The 26,017-nt window shown below is 42.6% G+C and overlaps 2 protein-coding genes across 7 annotated transcripts in view; one reads left to right on the top strand and one right to left on the bottom strand.

Moving 5' to 3' along the window:
• Positions 1–1,368, top strand: part of DZIP1 (DAZ interacting zinc finger protein 1) — a 51,517-nt gene extending 50,149 nt beyond the window's left edge. For all 5 annotated transcript variants that reach the window (XM_070799918.1, XM_070799921.1, XM_070799919.1 and 2 more), the window contains one exon: positions 284–1,368. In XM_070799918.1, coding sequence (XP_070656019.1) covers positions 284–360 — 77 coding nt within the window. In that variant the 3' untranslated portion in view covers positions 361–1,368. The remainder of the gene's footprint in view (positions 1–283) is intronic.
• A 2,018-nt stretch (positions 1,369–3,386) lies between these two features.
• Positions 3,387–24,095, bottom strand: CLDN10 (claudin 10). Of its 2 annotated transcripts, none has more exons than XM_019971641.2 (5): positions 23,933–24,095; positions 15,647–15,808; positions 15,477–15,558; positions 4,439–4,546; positions 3,387–3,732 (listed from the first exon to the last, which is right to left on the bottom strand). In XM_019971641.2, exons 1-5 carry the CDS (start codon positions 24,078–24,080, stop codon positions 3,609–3,611), a joined length of 624 nt encoding a protein of 207 aa, XP_019827200.1. In that variant the 5' UTR covers positions 24,081–24,095; the 3' UTR covers positions 3,387–3,608. The 2 variants fall into 2 exon arrangements, with proteins under 2 accessions (XP_019827200.1, XP_019827198.1); XM_019971639.2 differs by lacking the exon at positions 23,933–24,095 and adding an exon at positions 23,529–23,818.
• Between the last annotated feature and the right edge of the window lie 1,922 nt (positions 24,096–26,017).

Here is a 26,017-nt window from a genome sequence, read left to right as displayed (position 1 = left end):
GCTGCCCACCTCCAGGCGCTGTGCTGAATGCCAGGAGGTGGGGGCCGGGTGGAAGCTTTGCTACGAGGGCCCTGTGAGGCTGACCTAAAGACATGGCCGTACCGCAGTGGTGGGATGGTCCGCAGCGTCCTGCCCCAGCCTGTGGGAGCTGGGGGTGGGGTTGGCAAGCCGACGGGCCCGAGTGACGAATTACAGTGTGAAGTTATGAAGCTTTTACTGGCTGGACAATGTGCTCGTTTAATCACGGGGGCCTCCTCTCCCTCCCTCCCTGTCTCCCACACAGGACCTCAGGATGAGTCCAGTACACTGAAAAGCAGCTTAGTAACCGTGACTGAATGGAGTGACTCTTCAGACGTGTAACTGTCACCCCGTGCGTCAGGAGGTCCGTCCAGACTTCAGCAGTATTTGGTATCATGGTATTTCAGCACTGCCTACACACAACTATAATTGTCCTGCCTGACAGTATCTCCTGCAATAACAAGGAAACTGGCTCTCAGAGAACAAGAGTCTCTTTAATGGCACCTAATGCAGTGTTAAAAAAAAAATCACACACAAATTGTCAACAGTAGTTTGAAGCATATAAAGGTGTTTAAGAATGCTGCTGCTGCTTAAAAATAATGTGTCACTGAAGTCATAAAAAGTTTTTTCTTCAGAACAGTGCTCTAGTGTTTAGGTGTATTTTTTTCAACTAATTTTTAAGTGAATTTTTTTTTTAAACTAATAGCAGGGTTTAGTTTGCATTTAAACTTTAAAAAAAAATATCTTTCTTATGTACATTGTCCTGTTGGAAGTGTTTCACTATAAAGTTCTGTATCCTTAAAATGGAATTGGTGGAAATCAGTGAAATTTTAAGAGTAGACAGCTTATGTTTCATCTAGAAGTAAGTTTAGAGTTAATAAGAATATAGTTTTCCCATATTAACTACATTTTCCAGAAGTACTTTTACCATATGCAGCTTTTGGCCTCTGTAAGCATGTTTTAGAACTTAAAATACTATTTCTGCAGCATACCCTTAACCTTGGATATTTTATGAATAAAATGTAGCCATTTTAATATCAGTTAATTTATCAGACTATGAATAGAATAGATTGAATCAATCCTGAATTCATATGTGTCTGTAGTTTTTTTTCTTTTTTACTTTTTTAAAATGCCCTTTCCGCATTAGAAAATACCTCAAAACTAGTTATATTCTTAACAGTGACATTATCGATAGTCAACACATTCACAGAAACTGTTTTTTGCATTTTTTATACTTCGTGGTACTATCTGTACTTTTATTTCCCCCCAAAAAGTAATACTTTAAGTAAATGGTCTGTTAGGGTTTGGAACTCTGTTTTGTCAGCCTTTCAAGTAAAACCCTCAATGACACCCTTGTGACTGTGGCTGAGTTATTAGAGCTGATTTCAAGTTAAAGTCATCTCATTCAAGGATTTAAGCTTGCCTGGTAGCTGTGCCATGTAACATGGTGATCTCAGAGAGCACTTTCTCTTTTATCTGTTTCTGCCCCACCAGGGTCCTTTTTACTTCTGGGCCACTTACTTTTTTAAAAACTTCCCACTAAGGCCATTTAATGCAAATATACCTGCTTTAAATGTAAGTTTCTAAAAGCTCAAATAAACCCCGAATCAAATCTTCACTGTAGAAGACACAGATAAGCAACCTACAACGATGCCCAGGAAGGCACGTGGGCTCCTGTGTTCACTCACTCACCCACTTAGATCTGTTGAGCTCCTTGTTCTGTTTTAATGTATGTTATTAGTTCATTTGATGAGAACAACTTTGAGACATATTACTTTAATCTTCTTCTTAAAGATGTGAGAAACTAAGCTATACAATAACTTGCCAAAAGCCATATGACTAGAAAAATGACAAAAGCAGGCTTTAAACCGGGCCTCAACTCCCAAGCCCTGGGTATGCCAGGTCTTTATTCCTAAACGGCAAGGACTGGGGAAAGACGACGACCGTCTGCTAAGTAAAACAAGTCTTTATGAGTCTGTGTCGCAAAAGCTGATCTTCTGTTTAGTCCTGTCATGTTAGGGTGGACTAGAATTGCCCATTTTCCTTTGGACCATCGCCTTATATTTCCTGTCACGGACACGTGGCTAATGTTTCTGGCTCTTGACAGTTTTTCTGTTACTTTGACCCCTTCTCGCCCTAAATTCTTCAGAAGCTGTGAAAGTTCAATACAGTCAAAATATTTTCTTCACCAGTACAGCTCTAAGAATTTAAAAATTTGTTTTAAACACACATTCACCAAATCCTGTGCCCACATTGCTTATAGCACCCAGCTTCCCTCAGTGGTTTTCAGTTCATTTGTATCCCCGGAAAAGGTAATTAAGTATTATCATGGTCTGTAAAAAAAAAAAGTTTACTGTATAAACTCATCCATTTTCTTTTCAGTGAGCACCTCCAAACAATGTGATTTTTCCTTTTAAGTCCTTCAGGCTTGAGGAAGATGTCACGGTCACCCATGCTGGGACTGGTATTGTCAGGGACCTGAGTCACAGATGACATGGCTAAATGATTCGTAGCCACAGCCTGAGACTGTATATACTTCACCCTAGACTGCCTCGGTTCAAAGTCCTTGAGGTTTTGTCGCTTGCTGTGGCAAGTCACTTCAGCTTCTCTGCTTTCATTTCATCCTCTGCCAGTTCAGGGTCCTACAGTACTTACCTCAGAGGGTGGCTGTGAGGCTGCAGTGAGCGAGGGCACACAGAGTGTTCAGAGCAGCGACGGGCACACACAGGCTGAGGTTAACTATTGCCCTGTGGATATGAGATGAAAGGGCTGGCTTGAGAAATGAAACGTTGTCTCTGGTCAGAGATCCCTGGAGGAACTTACACATCTTGAAAAAAATGCTGTCTCTCCATTGCCAGTTGGTTCCCCACACACAGCCTGAGCGACACAGGTCCTCAGGAACTCGGTCCATTGTTCCTGCGTGAGGCAGGGACCGTGCGGCTCCAGGCCCTCCTCTGTCAGCCTCAGAGTCGGCCATGACCAGTGCATCCAGATCTGCTCTCTATACCGGAGGAGGAGGTATTTAAGGAGGACCGGCCGGGTAGTGGGCTGTCGCATCTTGGCCCCATGGGCCCTTCCTGGAGCAGCCGTTGAGAAGCACAGTGGTGACGGACAGGTGTCAGCAGCTAGAAATCAGCTCTACCCAGCCAGCATATGTCCATTCCACCCAGACATCTGAGGAATAGTCTCAGATCATCCCCAAACTGTTTTACAAGTCATGACTCCTCAATACACTGTTTAATATATGAAGGAAAAAACACATAAAAAATGGGGACGGATACTGCAAGGTCTGGGTGATTAAGAAGGCTACATTATGAACACTGCTGGAATCTTTGGTATTAAACACAGATGTATAAGATATATACAAATCTTGTAAATAGCCTGTTTATTTTTTTTTAATAGAAAGCCACAACAGGAAGTGATTAGTATGTAACTATAGAAGAACATTTACATCCAAGAATCAACAAATTCTTCAAATTCATATTTTAAAAATAGTTTGAGGGTTAATTATAGGAGGGCCTTGATGGCATCATTTTGTGAACAGTTCACGTTTAGAACAAACTCAACACAGCTTGAAGGCAGCTCTCTTTTTAGACGTATGCGTTTTTGTCAAACTGTTTTGAAGGGTTTGGGGTTTTAAGATCTCCTTCTCTGCCGTGATACTTTGTCCGAGAAGACATGACAGATGTGGCCCCATTGTACGTGTATCCCATTCTGAAAGGCAAAAGTTTGGCAGATGGTCTTTTACACATAGGACAAACAAAAATAGGAAGAAACCACATCCCCCAGTTTCTGTCACAGCTAAGTTGTCTTTCCCTGATTATGTTTAGCTCTCTTCCCTTCTCAGCCCAAGAAATCGTTCAGTGTCATTTCAGAACAGCTAGTGTGACTAAGAGAATCTCCGAAGAAACTCATGGATTCTTAGTTTGTTCAGTTATTCTCCTTCAAAACTTACATAAAACTTATCTTCCTGGAATCTTGGAGACTGTGATGACCTTAATCAGCAATTTCCACCTATGTGAAAATTATAAGGTCAAAGTGAAGAATATGCCCCTAAAGTTAGACAAGATTTCTACTTACAGCGATAGCTTTGGAACATAAGAATGTCAAACTGCTTTTTTTTGTTGCTTCATCAAAAAAAATTTTTTTTAATTGAAGGATAATTGCTTTACAATATTGTGTTGGTTTCGGTCCTATATCAACACAAGCTCTGCTTTTTAAATTATAATTATCTATATTCTATTCTATTCAGTATATTTACCATGTTAAATGTTATATTTACTATATATTCTTAACCTTTCCCAATTCTGGGTGTTTGAAGTTTCTAAGAATCATAAGAACTACCTTTAATTTATCCCACATATAACAATTTAGAATAGTATTTTACTTTTTAACAGGCCATTTTTGTCTCTTTTCATACCTGGGTGCTTTGTTGTTGTCAGATATTGAAAAGCAAAATATGACACCACCAATTAGGCAGAGTGAGGCTCCTGCCCATCCAATAAACAGAGCAGCTCCTAACTCATACCTGTGAAGAGTACCACACAAGTGTTAAAGCTTACTGATTTGGGGAGTAAACAGCATTTAACACTACTAGTCAACACTTACTAAATGCTCATAATACACTTGCTATGGGAGCTTATACAGGAAGCAACAGTATCTGTAAAGAATGCTTTATACTTTTCTCAAAGTGTTTTTACAGTCTTCACTCAACTGTATCTTCCCAACATCCCGAAAGGAAGCTGAAGGCATCGGCATGCCTTTGGGTAAAGCAGAAGCCATGGACTCAAGGTGAGGCCTCCTGGCTCTGCCAGGATATTGCCTCTGGGCTCTGCCTGAAGGCCAGATGTTTCCATCTATTTATCTTGTTGTGCAGGGTAAATTATTTAGGTAGGCTTTAGTTGGAAAAAGGAAAGTTGCCTCTGCTTTTATTTTAGTTCAACTCAGTAAGTGGTTAAGCATCTGCTGTGTGCAGTCATGTGCAAGGTGCCAAAGGGTGACAGAACATGCCACCCCAACTATGCCACTTTGGCACAAGGAGCCAAAAGCAACTGAGAAGAAACAGGAAAGCTCTCTGCCTTCTCCCTGTTTGCCTAAAAGCAGGGCATAAACGTGTAAAATTGTCCCCTATCCCCTCACTACCAGGAAGAAGTTAATTCTCAGACACACTGAACACCCTGCTTAGCCCACAAGTGGCACCGAAGCAATCTACATTAACAAATTTCACTAATTTGCATCTTTCATTAGTTCCCTCCTCACATTCAGGTGAGTCACTCAATTGTGACTGACTCTTTGTGACCCCATGGACTGCAACATGCTAGGCTTCCCTGTCCATCACCAACTCCCGCAGCTTGCTCAAACTCATGTCCATCAAGTTGGTGATTTCATCCAACCATCTCATCCTCTGTTGTCCCCTTCTCCTGCCTTCAATCTTTGTTAGCCTCAGGGTCTTTTCCAATGAGTCAGTTCTTCACATCAGGTGGCCAAAGTATTGGAGTTTCAGCTTCAACATCAGTCCTTCCAATGAATATTCAGGACTGATTTCCTTTAGGATTGTCCCTCCTCACGTGCCTTCCCACAATCCGTGTCTCTAGAAGCTCAAAGTCCTTTTCCTTTGTCTTGTCACTTCTCTACAGATGTACTGTTCTTTTGTTAAGATGCCATATAAGCCCAAGTTCTAGCCACCCTTTGAATTACACGCCACTAGGTACTCTCTTGTGTAGGGGCAATGCACATATAAATAAACTCCAGTTTTCTCTTATTAATCTTTCTTCCCAGCAGAGAACCTAGGAAAGTAGAGGAAAAAATCGTTTTTCTTCCTCTACAGTGTCCACGATAGATACAGCCTCATTGTGCTTATCACTACAGTCCAGGGAGAGATGAATACAAAAGTATCATTTAGTGACAGCCTGCTATGAAGCCTCTCCCTGATGGCAGGCCATAGTACACCATTGATTACTAGAAGAGATGCAAAGGTAAGTAAGACAGCCCTTGCCCTGGAGAGGTCACCATTCAAAGGTACAAACACCACCACCGAGAACAACAAAGGAAGTCACAGTGGAGGACTGGAGGATATCCGTTCAGGGGAGATATATATATGTATGTTTTGGAGATACAAATATAGAATGAGACAAGTATAACAAAATCTTAGGGGTTATGGTGGTCTCATGTCTGCCTGTCCTTTTCCTGAAGAATCAGGTTTGTTTTTTTTTTTAAATAAGTGATTCTAGGACTTTTAACTCACAGACCTCTATCACAAGGTGAAATAAATGGATGACATTCCCTACCTAATGGTGCTTTTCAGTGTTAAGTCAGAGGGGGAAGGGTCTGTTTTGATCATACAGAATCCAGAGGGGCTGAGAACGAAAGGAAGAGTCAAGAGTAGGAGGGGAAAGTTGGGGTCAAGGTCAGGCTATCTCCCCTGGACCTGGTGCCGGGTCTGGCTTAGGTATCAAGGCCTCCCCACACTGTGGACAGCATCTGGCATGCGTGGCCTGTGCTTGTCCTGAGCTTTGTCTCGTCCTTATCAGCATGCTGTGTCACTATGTCTGAACTCCCATCTGGGCAGGGGCAGGCAGCGGTGGTGGTGTGACAGTGTGGCTCTGGCCACCAGCCAGTGGGAGCAGGAAGCAGCCTTTACACAAGACAAGGGCCTGGTGGTCTCCTTGCCCATTTCCAGATCTGACTTTAACATTAATTTCACAGCTTCCATCTGCAACTGGGAAGAGGTGAATTATATAATACACACTACAACTTGGTGTGTGCATGCAGGCTAAGTCGCTTTAGTGGTGTTTGACTCTTTGTGACCGCATGGACTGTAGCCAGCCAGGCTCCTCTGTCCATGGGATTCTCCAGGCAAGAGTACTAGAGTGGGTTGCCATTGTTACATGATACACACTGCCTCGTGATCCCTTCTTTTTCACTCTCGCATTGCTTTACCTGGGGAATCAAGGTGAGAGCTAAAGGAAGAGCTATAAGCACCTCATCCTGCACTAAAGTACTGATTAGGCTCTGGGAACCGAGAAACTTCTCGAACTGTTCCAATCCGAGGCAGTGGCAGAAACAGAAGGTCAGTGTAAATGGGGAAAAAGCCTTCAGTGTGCACAGAAACCAGCTTGAAAGAGGACTGGACAGTGAAGTGTACAGGTGAAAAGAACTGGCCAAATCAAGAGTGTTAACCTGTAGTTTTATAAAAGATACCTTCATTAAATGTCACGTTATACATCTACAAAGGATATCCTGGATTCCCACAATAGGCCCTTCTTGTACAATGTTTGGATGACATTATACAAATAAAACGAGTAGAGGGCCTGCCAAGTCGTAGGTACCGGTCAATGGACCTCTTTAAAATACCTGCAGTTTCTACAGTAAGCTGGCATCCAGTCCATCCACTGTCATGCTATTACTGCAAAGACAACTAAAGGATGAGCACACTGAACATTTCGACATGGAGGACATTATTATAGGATTACAATTTAACAATACTTTCTATTTTTCTTTATTTTTCTCCTTAGAGCTTAGGCTGTCTTCTCTCCTGAAACTATGCGTTAGTATATTAACTTTCAGTGTAAATACTCCTGGAAAAAACAGTCTGAGATTTTTCTTAAAACATTTAGCTTTCTAAAACAGGATGCCAGTGCCAGGACCATGGTTAAAAATAAGTCTCTAATAATTGATAGTGGTCCATTAGGGCATAGGTTGGTAGAACTCAAATCAGCTCACCACTGTGAATTCATTTAAAAAGAGCATACAACTGGGGAGAAATCAGAAGATAACTACCCACACAGCTCAGATGTTGGGAACTATGACTTTATATTCATTTAAGCAAACTGAAACTTTCTGAAGGGATTTAAGAGTCACCAGTGTGGCTTATATTAAAAACTGGTTTGGGAATTCCCTGGAGGTCCAGTGGTTAGGATTCTGACCTTCCATTGCAGGGGGTACAGGTTCAATCCGTGGCCATGGAACTGGTTCATTTAGTCCTGTTTTTAAACATATTTTTAGATTTTCTTGAAGTCACTAAATATGGACTCTATTCCAAGGACAGTATCATTTCCTTTTGAGCTTTTTATGAATTCTGTCAGAGTCAAATATTTAATAAATAGAACCATTTTAAAGCTAAAGTCTTAAAGAGACTCCACATCTATACCAATAGCTTCTAACAATTGGATGCAAGGGATTCTGGGACGTGGTTCTCTCTCTTAGAGACTTTTTCTTCTTCCTTCTGTTGAAAGACATGTACAGCAGACTTATTCAACAGTGGCTTGAATTCACACCCATCAGTGTGCATGATCTGGCAAAAACAGAAGTGTTATTAAAAGACAGGACTGAGGGTGAGCCACGTAACATCCATTCAGGTTTGTTCCAGGCCATGCCTCCTCTGACATTCATTGGGAAGCTCCATCTCTGCCTGGAAATCTTTCTTCACTTTTGGTAACACTGAAAAGCTGACTTCAGGGCCTCAGGAGATTATCCAAATTTCAGATGATCTACTGCAGGTCTGTCTTCTGTTAACATCTTCCTGGCCCTAGACCAGCTTTCCCACTCTTTATTGAGCTGTTACAATCGCCAAAACTTCTTCATTATTCAGAAAGGCTACCAGTCTGCTTAGCACCAGACAAATGCAGGATGGACAGGCTGAGGACTGATCTCTGTTTTACAGATCAGAACCTTGTTCTTCGATTATCTCTCACATATTCTGTTCAATGGAAAGGACTCATAAAAGCAGCCTTATGACCTGAATTCATGTATATAATTGTGAATCTAGTAAACAAGCAATAGGGAACATTTTTCTTTCTATAGAGAGAAAGTAAAGCACAGATTAATGACCAGAATTTTCCCAAAAAAGAACCACAATGATCTAAGGCATTAAAATATACCTTGAATTACTAGATGAAGTTAACTCTTATTCACCTGGCTGTGCTACGACTCCAGGCTACTGTTCATTTCCTAACGAGAGAGCCTGGGCTAGAACCACACTCAGTGGTCTAAATTCTGATGCATTTCATACTCACCTCCTATTTTAGCCTAGTAACATGCACAGTAATCCTTATGGAACAGATTGAGGAACACCTCTTATCTCTGTCTTTCTTGCACCCAAAGCCCTGTCATCGTTTGATCTGCCATCTACAGGGAGCGCATGTATCCCACCTACCCTGTCACCTACCTCTGATGGTAGATGACACCATCAGAGAAGTACAAGCTAGATATTGTTCAAATCATGTGTTTCGGGGTGAATGAGAGAACACAGCGCTGTTCTCAAGGACCTTACAGTCTAGAGGCGATGGTCAGACATTAAATAATTAAAGGACAATGAAGCCTAACAACAGAAGCAGAAGAACATGTGTTTGCAAAGTAAACATTACATGTTCTCCCAAATCTGTATAGTTGTGGTCCAAGTAAGAGTCCACCATAACAGCAGCTACCGTCAGATCACTGTACCAGGATTTTGTTTTTGTGTTAAGTATTTTGGAATGTATTATCATATTTGATCTTCAATTCTAAGAGACAGTTCTTCCTACCATCAGAGAAAACTGAACCTGAGTGAGTTTAAATTATTTGCCTCCCCATACCTCAGCTAGGTAAATAGTAGAACCAGGATTTAAAACCCATAACTGATTCCAATCCTCGAGCTCTTTTTTTTTTTTTAAATTAATGTTTATTGGAGTATAGTTGCTTTAAGAGCCTGCTGAGCTACAGTCCACGAGGTCACAGAGACTGAGCTACTAACACACCTAGTTGCTTTATAAAGTTGTGTGAATCAGTTAATCTCAACCTTTTTGACCCACCCCCCAGAGTAATAAAATAAAAACAAAAATAAACAAATGGGGCTTAATTAAAAGCTTTTGCATAGCAAAGGATACCATAAGCCAATCTTGAGCTCTTAGCCATCACTCTTTCTCCCTTTTCTCCTTAGCTAAGGAAAAGATGGGATCAATATGAAAAGATACAATCAGTGCAATGTTTTGGGCTTGTCATTTCAGAAAGATGGGAGTTTTCCCTCTCTCCCCGGCTCATTGCCTTCTCAGTGGCTCTAGGGTATGGAATTTTTTTCCAGAATTCCCTCCGGCGGCCTTTTCACCCAGCACAAAAAGAGGTGAGGGTAGTAATTAAAATCAGGGCTTGCTGGACTTGAAAAAAGAAACTGCCGCTCCTCCCGTAAACAAAACAAAAACTGTTTAACAAAAGAAAAACCTCATCCTTTTAAGATCCCCAGAGAAAAGAGAGCTTGCTAGAGGTTGCAGAGCTAGAAGCCAAGTCTTTTGACCTCAAGGATGGACTTTTTTCCAAACATACTGCCCTACTCCTTATGTTAATCAAGGGTGGTAGTAGCCAAAACATTGCTGTTACCTTAAAACAACTAAATATGTTTTAAAAGTTCCAAGTTTAGGAAGTACATCCATATATTATCAATGCTAACTTTTAAAAATTGAACTTAATTGGTATACTGATCTTTTAAACATTACCATCAAAAAGAAACTTAACTCAAAGGCTTATATAATCCTTGGAGGAGGAAATGGCAATCCACTCCACTACTCTTGCCTGGAGAATTCCATGGACAGAAAAGCCTGGCAAGCCCCAGTTCATGGGGTCGCAAAGAGTTGGACATGACTGAGCAACTAACACTTATATAATCCAAGCTCTGTATCACCGCATGGATGGATTTTATGTGAACACGCATTCTACAGGCATTATCTACAAGCACACCTTTCCCCCAAATACCCCGCATTCTTTTGGGGTCCCAGGTACTGGAAGCAGGCTGTTTAGTGCCCACCAATCCATGTATCTCCCAAGGCTGCTGCATTCTCCTCTCCCTTATGCAATTCATGTTAGTTAACAGCTTACTCAGTGATCTGCAAGACACCACAAGATTTCCTACCCAGGGCTTCCCAAAGAGCCACGAAATAGTGGCAGGCACCTCCCAAACCATGGCTAGAGTAGAAAGGGATAATTTAAATAAGCATCTACTTGCATATGGAAACTTTGTGGAGAATTCTCAAATTTAGGAAATGTAAAATAAATGAACTGCTACGTAATAGACTCTGCTTAAGGGTCAGTCCCATTTAAAAGAATAGTGTTCACTGAGTGCCTACTCTAGGCACCAGTCTACACAGCTGAAATGTACCATGTCATTTAATCCTCATGATAAATTCGTAGTTCTCATTCTTCCTATTTTATAGATGAGGAACACAGGACACAAGAAAGCACAAGTAATTTCTTCAAGGCTACACCACTAAAGATGGCAGAGCTGGGGTTCTCTCCTAGGCAGCCTGGATCCAGGGTCCTCATTCTTGAGGTCTCCCCTCCCCTATCCTTTTAACCAAATCTCCCCAAGCATGCTCAGTCTTTCCACCCTAAGAGAGATGCAGACAGACAGACAGCTATACACCACTGCTTACTAATCATCCTTGCTGTAAACATCATAGAGTGTGGACCAGTTACAAGAGATGCCCAAATCAGCAAGATGTGGTCTTCGCTTCAAGATACTCCTGGTCTCGTTTGGAAGATGGACCAACAGGCAAGTGCCACTGCCCAGTGGGATTGTAACAGAAGCACCAGGAGCAAAGGGAGCACCCTGGTGGGCACCTCACCCAGAATGCAATTCCTGCAGGATACACAGAGGTGGGCCGGGATGTGAAAAGGAGAGGGAAAGGGGTGGTGGTGGTAAAAGCTGAGTCACCAGGAAGCATGGCAAACTGGAAGAAATCGTGGCTTCGTATACTGGTCAGTGAAAACAAAACACAGTTGCCAAACGTTTGATTTCTAAGTATATTAAGTTCTGCCAGCATGAAAAAGGCATCAGAGCAATTCTGATGATCTCAAGTGGTCAGTTCTACCACAGAACAAAGTGAATCCTTCTTAATATTTAACAGTCAAATTCTGGTTTGTTCTTAACACTTGGCACTGCTATGGAATCCCTTACCTGACACTCTATGAACCTCTTACCAGCATTAATTCATTCTCCAAATAACCTTATGATTGGAACACGCTTAAGTAAACAAACATCTATAATTCATTAAATTATAATAAGGACAGAGAAGTTAAATATCTTGGCAAGGCCACCTAGTGAGATTGACTGTCCTTTCAAGTTCACCCGGGAAAATGTGTCTAATCTAGAAACATACTTCTTGAATTGTCTGCTGTGCATTTACCTTGATAGATAACAGGAATGAGAGAATTTACCAGGAAGCAGACAGCTGTTATTTCTAAACTACTAAATAACCACAACAGTGAAAAGATTTTACCTTAGTAAAACTTAGATACTAAAGTAGAAACTAACTGTATTCCAGGAATGAAGCATGCTAAAGGTAAATAACTGCGTGGTTTCAAAAACTCTGAAATTAAAAAGGCTTGAGTATGATAAGACCCAAACCATGAATATCTGAGCCAAAATGTCAATGATAAATCTCACTGACTGAAAGAGAATAAATCTAAGATCAGATGTTCTGTTTTCTCAATTAAGGAAATTGGTTTAATACTCTTAACTTTGCATGATTTGAAAAGAAGTTTCTTTATGCCAATCAATTCTTTGGAACCGTCTATTTAAGAAAAAAACAAAGCAAGACACTCAGGAAGATATTGGTTTGGACAACGGATGGTGAGAATAATGTATATTTCAACAAAATGATAGGGTGACTCATACTAAGGGGTGCTTATGACCATGAGCTTTCAGGAGGATAGATTTTGTTTTAATTTGGTAGATTTTGCTTTAATAAAAAGGAGGAAGTTGGTTTGAAACAGCCCAAAGGGAAGCATTGAGAAACAGTTTTCAAGGCTTTGCAGGAGTCCATCCTAGAGCCATAAAACATAATCACAACTTGAATAAAAGCAAGGAAGCAAAACAAAAGGGGGGAAAAATGGGGAAATGGCAGAACACAACCAGAGCCAGGTGAAACTCTTTAAAGATTGCAATTGCAATCAAATGATTATAGGCAGGAAGAAAAATCTTCCCAGATAAGTTGTGGGAAAGAAAGGGTTTCGGAAATAATCAGCCACTGAATACAAAGCCTGATGCTGTTTGCGGTGCAACTGCTACAATCTTCATCCCAATGATACATCAGAAGCCACTCATTTTGTTCCCTCATCAATAAAGCACCTCCTGAGTTTCCTGCACATAGTAGGAATGTGGTGGGAACTCTGTGGATGAGCTTAGCCTTGTGTGTCTAACGTAAGCAAACAAGGCAAGTCTTGGAAATCCACAAAGATTCAGTTTACATGGTAAAGAAACCTTAAGAAAAACAACAGCAACAAAATCAGGTTCTGCGGCCCGAACTGTTTTTCAATGCATCTTAGGGCAGGTATTTGCTCACCAGAAATTTATTTTTTTATATTAATGAAAGATTTAATACAGCAAGAGACAGATATAACAACCATAAACATTTATGCACATAATGACAAAGTACCTATGAAACAAAAACTGGCAGAATGGAAAAAAAGAATAAACAGTTCTATTATAATAGTTGGAGATTTCAATATCTCACTCACAGTAATGAACAGACCAACCAGCCAGAAGATAGGGAAACAGAGGACTTAACACAATAAATTAATGAGATCTAACAGACATATATAGAGAACACCAACCAAAAACAGCATAAACTTTCGTCTCAAGTGCACAAGACATTTTCCAAGATAGTCCATATATTAGGCCATGAATTAAGTCACCAGAAATGTAAACTAGAGCATGTGGCAAACACCTGCTCCTCACTGCTAAACACACACATCCCTGTGCCCAGCTGTGCCACCTAGGACTGCAGGGAGACATGCTGCTCTAGGAAGATGAATGCATGATACAGATGGGAGAGGAGGATGAGCCGACCTTCTGTCTCCATCTCTGCAGAGGCTTCCTCAGTCTGCTGAGATAACAGAAGGCCTTTCTACTAGTCTCAAGAGGACTAGCTGTGCAGATCAGAATTCCACTTAACCAAGCGTGTTTTCTGATCTCAAGGAACTTACTCTCATGAACATCAATGAAGACACCAAAGAAATAATCAGAACACCCCTGGAGGGGTGCCTTCACCCCAGTCCCCCTAGGGCTGGCCCTGCCTTTGGCAGCAATTCTCCAACATATTCCTCTCCAAGTTCATGCACAAACTACATCAGAGGCACCGATTACTAAATTCCAGGAAATGCTAGCTTGGGAAGTCCTCTCCCCTAGAATATGCCAAAATCAAAATCTCACTTCAGAAATTAAATACTTTAAGACCTACGGAATCAGTTTACTTTGTGTTGATAGCCAATTTTCAGCTAATTGGTTTTCCTAATTTTTGTCTCCTTCTCTTCTACTAGAAGCTATTGTAAGAGTAAAATAAAAATAAAATAATGTCTGCAATGCTCTGCTTGGTCAATGGTAGGGGCATAACATGTGTTACCTATTATTTTCATTATATTTCATTATATAAGCATTTACTATTTATGCATGAACTACACAAGAGACACTACTAGAAAAATCATTTCCTAAAGATTCCAAAATCCACCAGAAAAAAGTAATGGATCCTGATCAGACATTTTAGTAATTACTCTTTTAAAATTCTATAGTCTTTTATCTGAAGACTGAAAGAAAATCCCCAGCCTGGTTGATAGCAGTACACATGCACACACGAGCAGTTTTCTACAGGAATCTATGGGAATATTCTCACGGAAGACAAACTGTTTGATGTATTATGATTTCTAATTTGGTATTCCTTGGGTTTTTTCCAAAGCAAAGAAATAAGCCTAGGGAAACTATAAAAAGCAACAGCCCACAGTTAAAAACCAACAGCAACAAGAGAACTGGTCTGTAAGTGCCAAAGCATTCACCCGCAGCTCAAACTGGTCACATCTGGGTGTCGAGCATTTTTTTAAAGACCCTGCATCATGTACAGTTTCTTTACAAAGGTTTATTAGGTAAAACTTGTTAAGGCCATAGTCAACAGAACAAATGGAAAAGGCTGATTAAAAATGAAAAATAATACTTTATTCACTATCATTTAATCATTTCTAATCTTCAGAACCACAGTCTCGTTTTTATCTCAATGTCTGCGATGGAAACTGGCCCATAGCCTAAAATCTGGCAAGTATCATTGTGGATGGACAGCAATCAAGGCAAGCTCTTAATTTTCGGTTATCACACTTTCTCCTTCTTTCCTCCCCGTCTTACACCTCTCTTTCACTTTTCCCCTATTTGACTTCAGTTTTACAATGGATAGTAGATGAGCTTTAGCGTTCTAAATCCTAAGCCTTGAGCTATTTACAGACAAGTATGTTACAAGACATTTGTAACACTAACGCAGTGATTCAGTGCATCTTTTGCCAATGTAGCACATACACTGTTTGCTCTTAAAGGAAGTCATCAAATAGCCTCTATCGGTATGTCCCACTTTCATAAGCCATAGAGGAAATTTAGGTACCTTAATTTAGAAGATGATTTTAAATCCATTTCCTGTAAGCCACAAGCATACAGACTTAAGAAGAGTACTTACTTTTGCTCCACGAAGAGGGGATCAAAGAATTCTGTTGTGATTTTGTTTGCATACAGGGAACACCCAGTCATTGAGCACAGCCCTAAAGAGCATCAGAAGGAAAGTACTATGACTCCTGGTGTTTCATTAACATCCCGAAGCACCTTGTTTGGAAGAAAGTTACTATTTACCTGACAGTATGAATACAATCCCAGCCAAACACGCAATTTTAGCTTTGGCTTTATCTGAGCCTCCGACTTTGGTACATTTCATGCCAATCAGGGCGAATATGGAACCGAAAAAGCCCAGGCTGACAGCGGCAATCATAAGTCCTCTACACGCCTGGATGTAACCTGCAATTAGAGTAGGGCATTTACATTAGCATAAAACATGTGGCTGTCCAGGGAGAAGCACATTTTACACTGTCCTCCTGAATGACTTTCTGTTTTCTGAAAAAAAAAAAAAAAAAGACTGAAAAATGGTTAAAACACATGTTAAAACAAGCAAGAATGGAAAGAAAGTTAATCCCTATGGCACACTTTTCAGTCTGGCACATGCAGGATCCTCAGGCTACATCTCTGAGCTTTCCCACAGTCACAGATGAGGAAACTGAGACACACAAAAGCTACATGATATGCCAGGGATGAGTGAGTAAGAGGCTGGAATGAATTCCATCCAGATCTGACTACAAAATCCACATGACACTGCCTTTCACCCTGAGACACCTCATCTGCCACTCTCTCAACCCTCTTATTCCTTTGCACATCAGACCTTTAAAACAGATGTTTTAGTTATTTTGACATTGAAAACGTTATAAATGAGCAGAGCTCCCAAAGAGTCACATCTTCTAATATTGGTGAAAGATTATAAATGAGACCAACTGAAATATCATCATGAACCATGAGGAATCTAAATCAAGATGTATTTTTATGACCTTTTAAAACATTTTCAGGGCACATACAATAACACTGGGTTTAAATAAGCATTGGTTAGTTCCTAGAAGAATATTTTATAATTATGAAATTAACTGCATACAAATGGATACTTTCCAAGTATCCTAAAAGCTTGCTCTGTTGGTTTCTTTGAACATTCCTCCTGCACCACTCATTTTCTTATTAGCCAGGATGATGGTAAACTTCAGACTGGCTTTTGTCCAGACATTAACAAATTTTAAATTAATAGGATATACATGAATACATTTTAAAAATGTCATTATGTACATTTCAGCCTGAAACAGTGGTATATTCTGAAATAGTGATGACACACCAATGTAAGTAAATATTTGTTGAACAAATGAACATAATATCTATCAGGTTTACATTTGGAATTGAACTTTTTAATTTGAAAAAACTCATAAGTGCCAAGATAAACCAAGTCATTTCCTACTGTATTCAGGCAAAGGCTATGATAATCACATAAGTAATAATTCTAAGGCTACAACAATCATATATTCAGGGAATAATGCTGCAAGGTGGCCTCCAGGCCATGTTTCTTGGTCAAAAAATAAAATTTTAAGTTTTATTCCTAACCCCAGGATCCATTTTGAAGAGTACCCAGAAGATGTTCTAATTAATTGAACAAATTTAGGCCTCTACAAATGCAAACCACAGTCAAGCCTAAAATCAGTCCTGAATATTCACTGGAAGGACTGTTGCTGAAACTGAAGCTTTGGCCACCTGATGCGAAGAGCTGACTCGTTGGAAAAGATTGGAAAAGATTCTGATGCTGGGAAAGATTAAAGGCAGGAAAAGAAGGAGGAGACGACAGAGGATGAGATGGTTAGAAGGCATCACTAACTCAATGGACATGAGTTTCAGCAAATACTGGGAGACAGTGGAGGACAGAGGAGCCTGGCACGCTGCAAGCCATGGGGTTGCAAATAGTCGGACCTGACTTAGCAACTGAACACCACCACAAATGCAGAAAGCAAGGACAACGATCTTCCATTTTATAGTATGAACTGTTTCCAGACAGAAAACAATTTTACTGATGGTCAGGCTGTCAAAAACAAAAAAAAACAGTAAAAGAAACTTATTTTTAGCAAAACAGAATAAGGGAGGCTTATTTTGGTAGCAACAGTAGTGCTGCAAGGGCGATCTGTGTGTTTGCTGCGGAATGCTAACTCAGCTCCATTTTAAACTGCAATCCTCAAGACCCCCAGCCAGAACCCAGGCAGCAGGAGAAGCACAGGGGGAGGAAGCCCTTAGTTCCTTGCAAGGTTTTTTTTTCAGATATAAATTTATTTTAATTGGAGGCTAATTAGTTTACAATATTGTAGTGGTTTTGCCATACATTGACATGAATCCGCCACGGCTGTACATGTGTTCCCCATCCTGAACCCCCTCCCACCTCCCTCCCCCTTGCAAGGTTAAAGAGAGTCCTCCAGAGAAACTGCAACTGGCTCATCACTTACCACCAGAGCTACTGGGACAATGTGTTTTCAATAATTTTTTGACATTTGTTTCAACCTATGGTTTTGAGATGTTTTAGCTGATTCTTACTGCAATCCTAAACAGACTAGAAAGTGCATGTGTGACTTAGTAGTACTAATAGTCGCTCTGTCGTGTCCAGCTCTTTGTGACCCCATGGACTGCAGCCCACCAGGCTCCTCTGTCCATGGGATTCTCCAGGCAAGGATACTGGAATGCGTTGCCATTCCCTTCTCCAGAGGATCTTCCCGACCCAGGGACTGAACCCATGTCTCTTGCATCTCCTGTACTGCCAAGCTGATTCTTTACCACTAGTGCCACCTGGGAAGCCCATAACCTCTATTATAATGTTATTAAAAAAAAAAAAAAAAACTATTCTAGAAAACCTTATCATCCACCATAATTTGCATTTACCTTAGTAATCTCAGACTTTATGTACAGAAAACACACAAGCCATGCAAATGGTTAAGTCTACAATCTGATCACTTAGAATGTGGAATGCATTTTCCCAGATGGTACACAGTGGTCAGAATCCCAGGCTGGTGCATTCAACCCTTAATATGACTGGGGAAAATAAGAGTAGGCTTTAAACTTTAACTATTACTTATACTATTTTTTTTCTGAGTTTCTCACTCGGTTCTCCTGTCTCAGCTCTGATACCTGCAGAAGGACTGGCTCTGCCCTCTTGGCACAAGAGGAGAGACAGAGAGAGAGCAGGTTCTGATGATGTCAGTCCTTCATCAGAACCAACCAGAATGCTGATGTGGAGGGAAAGGTAACTCTGCCTACCATGAGAACAGTAGCAATAAGTTGCTAACTCATTACATGCATAATGGGTTTCCCTGGTGGCTCAGACGGTAAAGAATCCACCCACAATGTTGGAGATGGGGGTTCGATCCCTGGGTGGGGAAGATCCCCTGGAGATGGGCATGGTAATTCACTCCAGTATTCTTGCTTGAAAAATCCCATGGACAGTAGAGCCATGAGGTCGCAGAGTCGGACATGACTGAGTGATTAAGCAGACACAGCACACGCACAAAAGAAGGCACTGCAGGGTCTGGAGTTCCTGGGATAAACTCCACTGCCAGCCTCAAATGGAAGCCAATTGTTGGTAGGCTTGAGGTCTGTAAATTAGCAGCTACCGGTTTTTAAAACAACCACAGACTCAAGCCTTGGGTGACTTCCCACAAATTCTTTCAGAGTTTATCTTTTGCAAAGCAGACTTCTACAACCTTGCCTTTTAACAGTTCTGGAGGTCAAAATTTATAAGTAACACCCTCAAGTGAAGTGGTGGTAAAAACCTAGTCAAGGAGGCTATTATTTTTGACAGGTCTAATTTACTGACACCGTTAATAGCTAATTAACACATTAAAGTGCTGAGGCATGAACATATTTGCTCAGAAGTTCTCTGAAGTATAATTTATAGTTAACTTCCTTGGAAAAAATGACAAACATTCCCACTAACAAAAATAGATGGCATAAACTGAAAAAAAAAACCCCTAAAGCCTAGCTTAAAATGCTTCCCACCTGTAGTTCAAGTGGTGCTTTGAAAGGAATATGGGTTAGCAATAAACAGAAATCACCAGCTCGTTCAACCGTGAGCTTTTCAATTAGTAAAATACCATGACTTTAATGAATTCCATTGGAGGAAACCTTCAAGGTGTCCCTTAAAAGTTAAATGTTTTCCACACGCACCTTATTTTCCATTTCCAACTAGCAGAAATAAAAATACCCACTTGGTGGAGACAATCTCCTAGCAGCACTCTTGCTAGTTGTTGATTGCAGGAAGAAAAGGGAAAAAAAAAAAGAACCTGCTTTTCTTCCGCTAGTAGCTTCGTGTGCTTTTAGCAGATCCTTTGCGAGAAGGATGGTATGAGGGGCAAATACGAACTCTGAATTTCAGCTCCGGTTCCTCTCTTTACCTGCTGTGTATCCTTGACTACATTCCCTAATCTCTCCAAGACTGTTTTTGCATCTGTAAAACCCAGGGAGAACAGCACTTACTTCACAGGGGGAATAATATGAACTAAGTGTCTAGAGAGTAGTAAGAAACACATCAAAGCTTCCTGTCTCTAACACTAAGATTGATTCTCGGCAGACATTAGAGTTGGAATCTTAACATGGCATTACATTCAATCTGTACATTTAGCTTTTTCCTTATAGGGAAAACTGGGATAACAATAATACCTCTTGACAATGAGGAATCAGAGCTTTGACCTCATACAGGAAATTCAGAATAATGACCCCATCCTCTGTGTCCAAGAGACACGTTCTTCCACCTAAGATGAGACAGGGAGAACTCTAAGCCTTCTCTGTCTCTTGGATTTTTCTGTTTAGGTTAAGGGGAGGATTGGCTTACTCAGGGCTGGGGCCACCACACCCCCTGCTAATGCAGCTTTCTCCCTCCACTTCAAATGCAATATCAAGAAGTCCAAGTACACCATGCTGTGGGCAGGACCTGACTGAGGGCCAGCATCCAGCACATGTAGCTACCCCGAAAATATACTGCAGAGCGTCAACAAGCAAAGGGGCTTGCTCCAGGAAGTTCCACTTGTAAGTGGTGGGAACTGACATCTCTACAGGGAAAAATGTAGCTGTGTGGTTGAACTCCCCCCTTCAAATATTATTCTGGGAGATAATGAAAAGTAAATGATTACTTTGGGATAGGTGATGCCCTCTTAAGCCACAAGAAGCTGAACCAGCACCATGAGATGGATACACGGGATTATAGGATATATTTCAATGTTTTGTATGAGAAAAGACACCCACATTTAAAAGACAAGCAATGGGCTGAGACTGAAACATATCTAACAAATCAAAGACTGATATCTAGAATCTAAAAAAAAAAACCAAAAACTAATCATTTAAACCAAGAGGAAACAACCGAACCACAGGCATAAGATACAGACAAGCGACTCATAAAAGGAAAAAAAGTGGTCTTTAAGTACATGATAAGATGGTCAAAATCACGGTAATCAGGGAAATGCCAACTAAAAGCATAACATGATAGGTTGCTGCCCATTAAACTGGATGAGAAACTTAGTGGTGAGAATGTGGAGAGAAACAGGTATTCTCATATGCTAGGTGGAATTAATGTGGCAGTATAAACTGACTAATAAAATGAATATTCGACTGCTCTGACAATACTATTTCTCAGTATTTACACTACAGAAACATACATATGCACCAAGAAGCAAACAGAAAGGTTTTCAATAAAGCACTAAAGACAGTGAAAACCTAGGAAGGCTTTACCCAACGTCCAACAGTGGCTAAGTCAGTGAATAAACCAGTTTATTTAACAGTACTCATGCAGTCGTTAAAGAGTTATTTCCATAGGTACCGACTTGGAAAGCTATGTTATTAACTTGAAAACAAGGCAGAACAAGCGGTGAAGTCATTTATGTTTTGTAAAGTCATTTTCTAGACACAAGAGCACACGTGGAAGGCCATTTTGTGAGCTGAGTTGTATACAAATGTCATGCCTCTTCTTTAGAGCTGGATGGCTGAAAGCTATGCTCTTCTTCCTCCTCACTACTCCTCTGGCCCCCAAATCTTTCTAAAAAAATATTTATTTATTTATTTGTATATGTGCCTGTATGTGTGTTCAGTGGCTCAGTCATGTCCGACTCTTTGCGACCTCAGGGACTGTAGCCTGCCAAGCTCCTCTGTACGGGGGATTTTTACCAGCAAGAATACTGGAGTGGGTTGCCATTTCCTCCTCCAGGGGATCTTCCCGACCCATGGATTTAACCCATGTCTCTTGCTTGTCCTGCATTGGCAAGCAGATTCTTTACCACTGAGTCACGTGGGAATCCCTTATTTGGCTGCCCTAGGTCTTAGTTGCAACAGGGGGGTTCTAGTTCCCTGACCAGAGATCAAACCCGGGCACCCTGCATCGGGAGCTCAGAGTCTTAGCTCACGGACCACCAGCGAAGTTCCCATGCCCCCAGATCTTGACCATGATGTCTATTCTCACCTCAGACACATGGGGTGAGGGCTTCACTATTCTACACCCAATCATTTTCATGAAGTATTTATTTCTCGATTGCGGCCTCTGTCCCCCAACTGTCCCATAGAAGGAAGTGCACCTGCCTGGCAGCCTCTCAGTGACAAGAGAGTTAAAAGAGAAGAACGAACGTGTTTAGAACAACTGTCAATCCATATTCCTAAATGGAAACCACAGAAAGGAGCCTGCCTGTTCAAACATCTATCTGGATGTGTGCTCTGCAGGGCACAGGAAATTCAACAGTCATTCCAGACCATCAATGGCATCCCAGCTACTTATTTTACACACCAGGATGGCAGACCCAGGTGTCACCCATCTAAAACCAGATACCTATTCCTTTCCGCGGGGTTTCCACCAAATACCTCCATTGAGCAAGAGTTTGCTTTTCGTGGCAAGCACCATCTCAGGGGAATTAAATTTTGTCTGTTATTTACTCAGCTACACAAACAAAAACTTGCTGTGCTGTAATAAAAGAAAAAGAAAACACCTCAAATCGAGAACTCATGTAAATGACTGTCTTAAAGTTTCTGCCAGGAACGAAGTGCTGTGAAATCCTGGGAGAAAGGAGCCTAGAACTTGAGCAATCAGTGTCACTGTGTGGACAGGTACCATTCCTCTTGAAACTAAAAATAGCCAGTTTTCTTTGTGAACACCTGTTGCTCTAATACAATACCTTATACAGCCCAGCTAACAAGAACAACCTAGAAAACAGTCTCATGAACAACCGGCAGCAGATGTGGACTTAGGAGAGCCACAGAGAACTTGTCAGTTTCCCCGCACAAGATTCTGGGTGGCCAGGATTCAGCTACTCTCTGCAGCACAAGCAAGAACTATTTATTTCCCTAAAACTTACAGCAAGAGTTAAAGCCCAGCAGATTCATTTGTAGATACCTAGCGGTTTATTGGAGAAAGAAATGGCAACCCACTCCAGTGTTCTTGCCTGGAGAATCCCAGGGAAGGGGGAGCCTGGTGGACTGCCATCTATGGGGTCGCACAGTTGGACACGACTGAAGCGACTTAGCAGCAGCAGTGGTTTTGTGTGTGTGTGTGTTTGGAGGAGGGGTGCCCCTGCAATATGTTTCCTTTCCCCCAGCCCACTTAAAACCACGAATGAAATGGCTACAAGGAGTTCAGAACAAGCAGATTTCGCTTTGACGAGTCCGTTTAAATCAGAATCCAGCCCTTCTGGGGAGTGCTGGCTGGAGAGGGCAAGCCCCCTCTCCGTGACTCTCTGCCCCAACAGTTCTCAAGATAGTGGGGGGTCCCATAACTCAGTCCTCAACTCCTAGGACAGCAGACCTGCTTCCCTCCATCCCAGTCGCCTCAGAGGAACCCACCCCACCCAGGTCGGTTCTGCGCGTCCCCTTTCTCCCGCCTCGGGGATCCGGGCTCAGACAGGCGCCCCCTCGGGACAGACGTCCGGGGAAGGCGGGCCACGGGCTCCGGGGACTCTTCCCCGGCTCCTCCAGGGACCGAGAGGGAAAGAGCGGCCGGGCTTGGGAAGGAGTCCTGGGCGGGCGGCGGAGAGGGTGGAGGGTCCCGCCGGGGGTCTTGAGGCTCAGCTCAGCGGGAGCCCAGCCACGGGCGGAGGAGGGGAGAGAGCGAGGGTCGGGGCCTGGGGGGGTAGGGGATGCAGACCGTCCAGCGCCAGCATGGAAGGAAAGTCCTTGCAGTTGGAGACGCCCGTGGAGTCCGTGACGCACGTCTTCCACAGGTTGGCCCAATAGGTAGCGGTGGTGATGACCGTGCCGTCGATGGTGGACACCTTCCAGTAGTCGGTGGGCAGCGTGGAGGACACCAGCACCCAGCCGGAGATGGAGACCATGAAGGCAATGATCTCCGACGCCGTGCTCGCCATGCCGCCCGCTGCCGCGGCGCTCGCTCTCGCACTCCCCACTTGGCGGCCGCACAGCGACCACCGCGCGCCCGGCCCCGCGGCTCCGCCCCCGTCGCCCCGCCCACCCGCGGCTCCGGCGCTAGGGGCGCGCGCGGACCCGGGACGCGCCCTGGGGGAGCAGAAACGGCTCGCGCGGAGCTGCTACCTGGGTTCCCCTCCAGCCTGCTGGCCCAACGCGACCCTGTGCGTCCCTGCGGCTCCACTCCCTGCTCGCCATCTCGGGGCTGAGGCACCGTGGAGAGGGGCTCTCCTATTGAACAAATTGGCAGCCGAATGTGGACGACCTGCTGCATCCACCCTCTTTCCCCTCCCCGGCCCTACCCATTGGCAATAGCTTGGCGTTCAGAGTATCTTGTAAAAGCAGAGCAGGAAAAAAAAAAAAAAAAAAAAGGCTTTTGTGTGCCCGGAAAGGACACGGCCTGCTAACGCAGCCCTTGGCCCGCTGAACTCTAAAGGTTTTCGTGCCACGCTCTTTTGGGTGACCCAGTTCAGCTTGTCAAGGAGCGATCACTGCAGCTCTGGGCTCGAAGTCAGCCTTGCCCTGAACTTCTGCAGTTCCTTTCGGCCCGGCGGCATGCGGAAGGTCACTGCAAGGAGGTGGGTGACACAGGCCTCAATTCAGGACAGCGGTCTGTGCAGAGCCCAGGCTGCAAGGGGACCTCCTTTATGGTCCTGATCGTGACTGTTCCAGTCACAACGCTGGACTGCTGATACCAATGCACTACACGCAGGACATGCATTTAAGACATTTTCCTCTGGGTTCTTTCCAGCTCCCGTTTATGAGTCTCTTCTACAATGGTCTGTATCAGCTTCTCTGCATCTTGTTTTACTTTTTTTTTTTTTTTACCAGCTCCACCTTTAGCATCTAACTGAGGGATAAACTCATTCCTTCATTGCTGTCTGAAAGTAAACTTAAAGATCAGGGTGTACTTTTGGCTCCAGAGGTCACACATTTGGGCAAAGATGAGAGAACAAAGACTGGCTTTATTATTTGTCCCTTTAAAGTTCTTGGTGCGAGAGTGCGCTTTTGTGTCCAACTCTTTGCAATCCCATGGATTGTAGGCCAGCCAGTTTCCTCTGTCCATGGGATTTTCCAGGCAGGAATACTGGAGTGGGTTGCATTCCCTCCTCCATGGAATCTTCCTGAAATAGGGATTCTACCTGTGTCTCCTGCATTGGCAGGCAGATTCTGTACCACTGAGCCACTTGGGAAGTCCAAAGTTCTTGGAATGAACCTCTAAATCTGTCCTATAATAAAGCTAGCTGCTAACCCTGTTTCTTGAAGGAAATCAACCCTGAATATTCATTGGAAGGACTGGTGCTGAATTTGAAGCTCCAATACTTAGGCCACCTGATTCTAAGAGCTGACTCATTGGAAAAGACCCTGATGCTGGGAAAGAGTGAGGGCAAGAAGAGAAGGGGGTGACAGGATGAAATGGTTGGATGGCATCACTGACTTAATGGACATGAGTTTGAGCAAACTTAGGGAGATAATGAAGGACAGGGAAGCCTGGCATGCTGCAGTTCATGGGATCACAGAGAGTCAGACACGACTAAGTGACTGAACAATAACAACCCTGTTTCACAATGTTTATGCAGGGACACTTTGGTTCATTGTGAAGAATTTCTCAATTCCCCTTTGTCATAAAAAAAATAATAAACGAATATAAAATGAAATTAGAAGTGATTTGCTGTCTCTGGAGAAGAGAGAGGGTTGAATTATAGAAACATCCGAACAGATTTGGGAGGATCATTGGAGATTGTATGGACACACTCCACACTCAACACGATCATCTTATTTCTAGAGATAATATTCAGTTCATGCTCTAACCTTCAGAACTTCAGGTTTTAGCGCATGGCAAGGTAAAGGAGATCAGTCCTGGGTGTTCTTTGGAAGGACCGATGCTAAAGCTGAAACTCCAATACTTTGGCCACCTCATGCGAAGAGTTGACTCATTGGAAAAAACTCTGATACTGGGAGGGATTGGGGGCAGGAGGAGAAGGGGACGACAGAGGATGAGATGGCTGGATGGCATCACCGGGTCGATGGACATGAGTTTGGGTGAACTCCGGGAGTTGGTGATGGACAGGGAGGCCTAGCGTGCTGTGATTCATGGGGTTGCAAAGAGTCGGACACGACTGAGCGACTGAACTGACAGCCTTTGAGCAAGTTTTTGTTTCTGTTGAGTCCAAATCTCTCTTTAACATCCATGCAACTGCCATGATTTGC

The sequence above is a fragment of the Bos indicus genome, chromosome 12 (assembly GCF_029378745.1).
Source record: "Bos indicus isolate NIAB-ARS_2022 breed Sahiwal x Tharparkar chromosome 12, NIAB-ARS_B.indTharparkar_mat_pri_1.0, whole genome shotgun sequence".
Taxonomy (NCBI): domain Eukaryota; kingdom Metazoa; phylum Chordata; class Mammalia; order Artiodactyla; family Bovidae; genus Bos; species Bos indicus.
Note: the sequence above shows the minus strand (reverse complement) of the source record. Positions and strands in the feature narration are given on the sequence as shown.